Source organism: Chaetura pelagica, unplaced genomic scaffold (genome assembly GCF_000747805.2).
Source record: "Chaetura pelagica isolate M959 unplaced genomic scaffold, ChaPel_1.0 scaffold548, whole genome shotgun sequence".
Lineage (NCBI taxonomy): Eukaryota > Metazoa > Chordata > Aves > Apodiformes > Apodidae > Chaetura > Chaetura pelagica.
In genome coordinates, this window is record NW_009970728.1 from 57,422 (window position 1) to 66,843 (window position 9,422).

At 42.1% G+C, this 9,422-nt stretch overlaps 1 protein-coding gene across 1 annotated transcript in view; it reads right to left on the bottom strand.

The window, feature by feature from the left end:
• LOC104397195 (ubiquitin-conjugating enzyme E2 R2-like) overlaps positions 1 to 9,102 on the bottom strand; it is a 30,706-nt gene extending 21,604 nt beyond the window's left edge. The window contains exon 1 of the mRNA XM_010007140.1: positions 8,992 to 9,102. Coding sequence (XP_010005442.1) covers positions 8,992 to 9,102 — 111 coding nt within the window. The remainder of the gene's footprint in view (positions 1 to 8,991) is intronic.
• Between the last annotated feature and the right edge of the window lie 320 nt (positions 9,103 to 9,422).

Below are 9,422 nucleotides of genomic sequence, written 5' to 3' on the forward strand. Positions count from 1 at the left end.
GGGGGGGAATTAAAACTAATTTCATTTTTTTTTCCTGAATTTAAGCATGTCATAGATATTACTCTTGATTTGAAGTGGTGTATCTGACTTAACTTTAGAAGAAATGTGTCACAGATAAGCAATCACCCATAAGCAGCTTATCAAGGAAAAGAAGAAAATATCTACAATAGATTGCCAATAATTATAACCTTATCTATGCTGGGATAGAATATGCTGATGTTAAAAGGAAATTTACCCACACTCATAGTTACAAGTATTTTCATGCTTGTTTTTTTCCTGGTTACTAGCAAGAACACTACGATCTTTTAGTCAACACAGGTTTACAGTTCATCAGTAGCTAATGATCCATAACAATTTTGAACTGGTGATTCAGTTTCAACCTTAGCATCAAGAGGATGCCTGATTACTTTGATTAAAAAACAAAACAAACACTAATTCATTGCTTCTAAAGAGGTGATACACTGGCAGTCGGACACATGCATGCTACTTAAAGCATGAGCTGCTTCTTGACCGTATCCAAAGCTTGGGGGAGCCTCTAGTGGTGGTGAAGTAGATATGATTATGAATTAACAGATGCTCCAGAATAACCTAACAGCCTTGCTGGTATCCACACTAGCCTGCAGATGCATTACTCCTACTCAGCAATCAACATCTGAAAGTCACACACACTCAGTACCAAGTAGGATGATTTAAACAGTGCCCTACCTACAAGTTTTATCTTGCCTTGATATAATAAGGGAACAAGCTTGCTTCTTGTCTTCTTCAGCTTGCAGACGTTTAGTACATAAATAGAATAAAGAATTCTGAAAGCTCCTACAACAGGTAGCAGTATCTGTACTTGATTTTTGCTCCAGATTATATACTGACACAGGTAGACCAGTTGGTTTTTTTTATAAATTGCTTATATACACCGAAGGTAAGGATGAATAAAATCTGCACTGCAGAAACATGCTTTGAGCAATCTTAAACAGACCTTAGAACAGTAGCTTCTGCAGGTACTAAGACAGGAGAACGTTTTGCTGCTGGAAAACGACTTTTCCAGAGCATGAACTTTGACAGTACCAGCTGGAAGCAGTTCTGTTTGCACTCCACGTGGCAAGCCTGAGAGCAGGTAATGCTAACTATGCGGTTTCTCCAATCTTGCAACAAGCTGAGCCCCACTGATGTGGTACCTAAAAACTGGAATGTTGGTTTCAGTCATTCAGGAAGCTCTGAAAGATTATACCTTTTTATAAGCATTTAGATTAATGTAACACTTTTTTTGCACCTGGCACAAAAGCTAAAAAAAACCCTTTTTGGTCATTTTCCTGCATCCATTCATATACTGTTTAGGTTCCAGCAAGAGCCTTTAAAGAACTGGGAGACTTCTAGGCCCAACTGGTATCAGGTACTGAATTAAACAGTCAACCTTCATTGGTAGTTAGGTTTAGACACTGAAAAATTGAATGCTGTTTCAGCACTTCGCACCGACTGCAGACTAGATACTGTCAAAGTACTTCAGAGGCTTGTTTTTTAGCAGCTGAAAGGTATGTCTGACAACTGTGTCTCTATCTTCCTTATGACTCCATCTGATACACAGAAATTTCCCCAAAGTTCAATAATTAACAGCACCGATTACAAGTTTTTTCAGATACTACCAAAAGTTGTACAGTTGCTTGCAAGCTAACTTAAAAGGTATCTACATATTACCATACTGTACATTTATACTAATTGACACTTGCGAACATTTGTTTCAGAAGACTTGGATATAATGAAATAATAAGTATAACCCTCAAGGCCTTCTCTGCCTAAAAAATAATATATAAAAAGTATAATCATATATGTTATTCAAGTTACAAATATAATAAACCATGCTGTTGTGTTAGATCTCTGGATGAAAACTATACTCCAAATTGACCAGAAATCAAACACAATTTCTTCCCTTCTGTGTAGCCTACAAAGCTATACTTTTAGCCAGTTATGATTATACTTCTGCTTGAAGTTAATTTCCTGGAAAAATAAGTTCTTCAGATGCTACTGTGGAGTAAGCATGCAATGCATGTGTATTTAAGAGTTCTGTTTGTCCTGGCAGACTCTGGGGGAGATCACAGTATTGGCTGAGATGGGAGAACACTTAAAGGTTACCAATAGGAGTCAAGTTTTTTCCACTAGCTGCTTTATTCTGAGCTCTCTTAGTTGTGTTTCTGTACAGTAGCAGCTACATGCTGAAAGTTTTCTTCTATTAAAAGCCTTATGCTATATATATATGTTTTCAGTTTTAAAAGTATCTAGCCATACAAGAGGCAATAATGGAACATAACAGCTCACAAAAAATATCTCTGGTTATATACCAGTCATAACGCAGAGTTTCAAGTTTCAAGCATCTCAAGTAAGACATGGAGAAAGTACCTGTGCTACAAGGGTGCTGGCATGCAGGACAACTGCAGGAACTGATTCCAAGCACATTCCCAGGAAAAGACACCACAAAATTCCCTTTGTTCCCATTCACAGACATTCAGCATTATTCAGTACAGCCACTGCTCAGTCCCTCCTACCCCACCTTGTCCCAGTTTCCATAGCCCCTAACAAAGTGTTTTCAGTCCAGTAAAGTGGTCTCAGAGACTGCAAAGCAGCAACCTTCCCTGGTACTCAAGGTAGTCTGGGAAGTTGACTGTCAGATCCAAAACTTTCTCTTGCTCTACCAGAAGGGTTATGCATTTCCCAGATCAGTACAATTTATCTCAGCATCCCACCAACCCTGAACTGGCCCCTGTGAATCAAAGATCATGCACCTCTTAGGAACAAACCCATCAATGTCTGAAGGACACCAAGGCTAGATCTTGGGCGATCAGTGAGAATCACAATCACAGAATGGTTAAGGTTGGAAGGGCCCTTAAAGATCATCAGGTTCCAATCCCCTGCTACGAGAGCAAGGACACATTACACTAGAACAGGCTGCAGAAACCTCATCCAACCTGGCCTTAAACAACACTGGGGAGGGGGTTTCCACAGCCTCCCTAGGCAACCTATTCCAGCCCTTACTACCCTCGTGGTGAAGAATGTCTAACCTAAATCTTCCCCCTTACAGTTTAAAATCATTACCCCTTGTTCTATCACTATCTTCACTGATTAAAAGCCACTCCTCAAGGCCCCTTTCAAGTCCTGGAAGGCCACTATAAGGTCTCCCCGGAGCCTTCTCTGGGCTGAACAGCCCCAACTCCCTCAGACTGTCTTTATAGCAAAGGTGCTCCAGCCTCCTGATCATCTTCATGGTCCTTCTCTGGACCCTATCCAACAGAAAGATACACTTACATGCTCATTGCAAACAAGGATCAACAGCCAGTGACCTCAGCCAGGTCATCACATTTTCTGCATCAGGCACATGAACAGCTCAACCAAGCATCACAACTGTCTCTAAAGACGTCCTCATATCTGACCCTAAAAATTACTCCTGCCTGCTTGGCATTATACAGATTTATATCCAATACTGTTGGTTCTGGTGCAGTACAGAAAATCCTGCAGATGTCTAAAACTTCTTGGTCTTCAACTGTCCCATGGAAGCAGTTTACACCATGCTACTCAAAGCTTAAGGCCAGCAAGTTCACTTTTTAAAATGTCACCTCAAACTCAGTAATTCTATTAGACTTTAGAGGATAGAGTGGTTCAAAGAAATGGCATGAACATCACTTACACTCATTTAAAGGTTCACAGAATCACAGAATCCTAGGGGTTGGAAGGGACCTTGAAAGATCACCCAGCCCAACCTCCCTGCCAGAGCAGGATCACCCAGAGCACATCACACAGGAACATGTCCAGGCGGGTTTTGAATGTCTCCAGTGAAGGAGACTTCACAACCTCTCTGGGCAGCCTGTTCCAGGGCTCTGTCACTCTCACAGGAAATAAGTTTTTTCTGATGTTTACATGGAACTTCCTATGCTCCAGTTTGCACCCATTGCCCCTTGTCCTATCACTGGACACGACTGAAAAAAGCCTGGCTCTGTCCTCCTGACACTCACCCTTAACATATTTGTAAACATTGATGAGGTTGCCCCTCAGTCTCCTCCAAGATCAAGAGACCCACCTCCCTCAGCCTTTCCTCATCAGGGACATGGTTCCACCCTCTTCATCATCTTTGTGGATCTGTGCTGGGGACTTTCAAGCAGTTCCCTTTCCTTCTTGAACTGAGGGGCCTAGAACTGGACACAATACTCCAGATGTGGCCTCACCAAGGCAGAATAGAGGGGGAGGAGAACCTCCCTTGACCTATTAACCACACCCTTTCTAACACACCCCAGGATGCCACTGGCCTTCTTGGCCACAAGGGCACATTGCTGGCTCATGGTCATCCTCCTGTCCACCAGGACCCCCAGGTCCCTTTCTCCTACACTGCTCTCCAGCAGGTCAGCCCCCAACCTGTACTGGTACATGGGGTTGTTCTTCTCCAAATGCAAGACTCTACACTTGCCCTTGTTGAATTTCAACAAGTTCACACCACACTTGCATATTGTCTGAAATTAATTTTAAAGAAAACCCTCACACTGCTCTTACAAATTGATTGGAAGTACAAAAATAAAACTGTAATCCCCCATTTTTTCTTTTAAAAACACTTTCCTGCACCTGAACACACCAGTTGGTTACTACAAGGATACTTTGCAGTAAGTTTGCAGTAAGAGAGTTCTCTCCCCTGCATAAAAATTGCTACACAATCACAAAAAGATAAGAGGATCCCTTTTAACTCCCACTTTGCACCACCTATTAGTACAATCAAGAATACTTGCTGCAATAGGATTGCCCTCAGATCTTTTTAGAAAGCCTAATTATCAACTTTGGCTTCAATTAGGTCAGCAGAAGCTGATGCCTTCTGAAACCTGCTGGAGAGCAAGACAGCACGTTTAACCACTGCCACGTGAGTTCAGGAGGGGAAATCAAAGCCCTTACCATCCTAGGAAGTGGTAGAATCCACATAGAGTATCTACAACATCAACTACATACGTTTTTGTTTCAAGTCAGATGTAGAGTCAGAGGAAGTGAAAAAAAGTTTCTCCATGATTTCCCTCTCACAAACAAGTTAGCTTCAGCTACAGATTTCTTGATGTTCAGTCTCCTCCACTCACAGCCACACAGCTGCTGAAAGACTTTAAAATGTATTAACTTTAGCCCATTAGTCCTTTAGTTCAATATTACCAACATTAAATACATGCACACAAACCAGACCAGATTTTAGCAGTAGGGCAAGGATCTGTCTCTCAGTTTGCAATTCATGACACTCAATACAGTACCAAATAAGCAGGCTATGCTTTGAAGTTTGGAATGCCCCACTTCCCCCTCAATTACCACCACAAACAGCAGATATTTCCCACAAATTCCTGTTACAAAAAGTTTGTAAGTTTTGTTCTGAAGGTTACTGTTCAGTATTCACTATGTGAAAAGAGAAGCTCTAGAAATTATTACTCTTCTTCAAGGCCCTTTGGATATTCCCGCATTTGAAGTGCTCAGGTCAAAGCTTGCTAACCTTCAGCTTTAATAATAAAAAGTAAGACAGCACACAACTCATCTTAGTATTAAAAAAGCATCAGAATGCTTGACAAGTTATACTTTGTGCCTCATTTTAAGACAACATTAAACTAATATACAGCCTTGAGAGGAATCCTTCCTAACAGAACACTTGAGAGTGACACAAGTAGATGACCTGCATCTACCACAGAAAGCAGAGCAAATGATAAAGGTGCCTGCCTTTGGCTGCATCACCAGTCTTCAGTTTCATGTGCTACAAAATGAATTACATCATAGTGATTTTGCTAATCCTTTCCAAATATTGCACACTTCAAACAAACCTGTGATGTAAGTTGATTAGACAACATTGACAAAACAGTCAATGAATCCAAGAGTGAAGGGGAACAACATCCAATCCCTTCCTGCCTTCCTCTCTGGTAACCCCAGAAAGCAGCTACAGCTGCTTGGTTCATGCTGTATCCTATGGCAAGAATGGCTGCAATCCAGATCTAATAACCAGCATTTCTACAACTGCTAAGTAGTGTTTATAAAGCAGAGTACCAGCTCCCCTCTAGAATCTGGAGCATGAACTGCAAATGCAGAAGCATGGTATGTCTGGGGAGTCAGGGCACTCCCATCTCAGAAATATTTCAGCTAGATCATCAGACACTACAGGAGACTTGCAGAGACATCACTATAAAACCTAACTCGCTTGCACGGAGCTGCCTAATGAAGTAAGGGAGTCTGTGACACCATGGTAGCACAAGCTGGACAGTCAATAAACTCCTGTCTTTGGAACAGGGCCCAGAGACACTATGGTCACCTAACTCAAGAAAACGTCCATAACTTAATTAAACCTTCATTTAGCTCTTCCCCAAAATGTAAGCAAAAAAGTGCTAGCTGGAAGGTTTCCAATTGAACTGCTGTGTCATTAGTTTCTAGAACAGTCTAAATCTAGACTAGTCTAAAATACATATTTATTTCAGGTATTATGTGTGCCATTTCCGAGCCTTCAAGCATTTATCTGTCTGTACAGGGAAGATGCAGTGAAGACACCACACTGACTACTCACACTCCAGAATTCAGCATTTAGGCTCCTGGATTCCTTTCAGAGAATGCTTTCAGAAAGCTGTACTTATTCTATTATTTTTTAAATGTGCTTCACAGTTGAAGTGGTACTTACCAAACTGTTACAGTGCAAAATAAAAAAGGCTGTGGGGCAAACGAAGATTTACAAGATTAACTGAGAAATTTAGTGAATTGTCTTCCTGATAACCCGAACAATCAGGAGTGCTAACCTGCACTGCATATTCTCAACCAAAATGCTTTGCAGAGACCCCAGGTGAGCCCCTGGTATCTGGGGACAGGCTGCCACTCTATACATTAGCACCACATGCAAATGTGATGCCAAAGTAGTTTTCATACAAATGCCTATAATCACTTAAAAGGGATGACCAAACCATACTCAAGGTCTTTATTTTGTTGTTCCATTCCTCCCCACCAAAATATACAGTAAAAGTTCAGCTGCACTGAATTTTTTATTAAAACATACCAGGCAGTAGCAAGGACAAAACAGGGGACTGAGCTGACAAAAGCAGTTATGATGTAGTGCATAAATCAGTACTGGTAAGAACAACAAGTTAACATATGACAGTTTGGTTCAAATATTAACTGTCAGGAAGTAACCACAACTTAGTGCCAAAACCAGATTTGGAGATCCTTGCAAGCTGATTTTCCAGCCAGTCACCTTCATTGTGCTGTAGCACAGAGAGCCTGTCAACAGCACTGAGGCATTTTAAAGTGACAGAAAAAGTTAGTGAACTCATTAAAACACTGAGGAAGCTCAAGGTGTACTGGATAGCTAAGACAGATGGAAACTAGTTTTAAAAAGAGATAAAAGATATGGACATTTCCATGGAGTAGAGGGTTTTTTTTCAGAATGGTATCACAAAGAGAAAGCAGCATCCTTGTAAACTTCCTAAAGACTGTTACAGTTGTCCAGGAGAAACTATTATCAAAAGACTTCAGACCATTATCTGATAAACTTCTAGCAAACTTTCAATATATCCCTAGGAACCGGAACTTATGTATTTTCCCCATTAATGAAGATGCCCTCTCTCCCCAGCTATCTTTGAAGAACACCACAATATTTTCTCAGTATTAAACTTGCTCAGTACCAACATGCCTTGTCTCCATTGCTATAAATGTTCAAAGTATTTGCTGCTACGGTGCTCAGATGCACAGTTCAGCCTGTGGACAAACAGCTGCAGAGCACCAGCTGCTATGGGAAACGGCAAAGCACTGGAAGCTCAATGACAAAACAGTCTAAAAGCCTGTTTAGGTTAATAGCCTTTAAAAAAGTGAGGACTAGCAGATACCCCAAGAACAGCCTCCCAGTTGGGAGAGTTCAGGGTCCCAGTCAAGCACCACAGTGAGCATGTTGTCACATTAGTACACAAATGGCCATCAGAATAACTATGTCAAACAGATTATTGAAAACCAGATGGTTGACAACAGTCTGGTCAGTGTTGTCACTGGCATTAACACCCCCTTCCTCCTCCCAAACTAGAGAAAGTGCATAAACTGTCATTTCCTGCTTACATTCAACTATGTGTCTGATAAAATCATCAAGTATTATAGCTTAAGAAATACCTTTCCATTCAAACACCACAAGCCCTAAGCAAGATGTAAAGAACAAACCAGCACAATTCATAGAATCATCATAGAATCACAGAATGGTTTGTGTTGGAAAGGACCTTAAAGATCATGTACTTCCAATACCCATGCCACGGACAGGAATACCTCCTGCCAAAACATGTTGCTCAAAGCCCAGTCCAACCTGGTCCTGGACACTTCCAGAGAGGGGGCATCCACAACCTCCCTGGGCAACTTCTGCCACTGTCTCACCAACCTCATACTAAATAATTTCTTCCAAATGTCTAAACTAAATCTCCCCTCTTCCAGCTTAAAAACATTGCCCCTTGTCCTATCACTGCCCACCATGGTAAAACGTTGCTCCTGAGCTTTTCTGTAGCCCCTTCAGGCACTAGAAGATGCTCTAAGGTCTCCCTAGAGCCTTCTCTTCTCCAGGCTGAACAACCACAACTCTCTCAGCCTGTCCTCATAGCACAGGTGCTGCAGCCCTCCAGTTATCTTCATGGCCCTCCTCTGGAGATGCTCCAGTAGCTCCATGTCCTTCTTGTGCTGGGGGTTCTGGAACTGGACACAGTACTCCAGATGGGATCTCATGAGAGAGTAGAGAGGCAGAAGCACCTCCACTGACCTGCTGACCATGCTTCTTTTGATGCAGTCCAGGACATGGTGGCTTTCTGGGCTGCAGGTGCATCTTGCCAGCTTATGGTGAGCTCATCAACTAACAGCCCCAGGTCTTTCACCTCAAGGCTGTTCTCAATCCATTCTCTGCCCAGCCTGCAATTGTGCTTGGAATTGCCCTCACCCAGGACCTTGCATTAGACCTCATTGGACTTCATGAGGTTGGCATGGGCCCACCTCTCAAGCCTGTCCAAGGTCCCTCTGGTTGGCAGCCCCTCCCTCCAGCATGGTGTCCACACCACACAACTTGGTGTGATCAGCAAACTTGTTGAGGGTGCACTCAATCCCACCATCCATGTCTCCAACAGATATGTTACAAAGCACTGGTTCCAGTACTGAGTCTTGAGGAATTCCACTTGTCACTGTTCTCCATTTAGACTTCAAGCCACTGACCACTTCTCTTTGAGTGCAACCATCCAGCCAATTCCTTATCCACTGAATCATCCATCCTTCAAAACTATATCATTTCAATTTAGAGATGAAGATGTCACATGGAAAAGTGTCAAACGCTTTGCAGAAGTCCACAAAGATGACATCAGTTGCTCTTCCCTTGTCCACTGACACTGCAACCCCAACACAAAAAGCCAACAAATTTGTCAGACATAGTGGTTGCCACC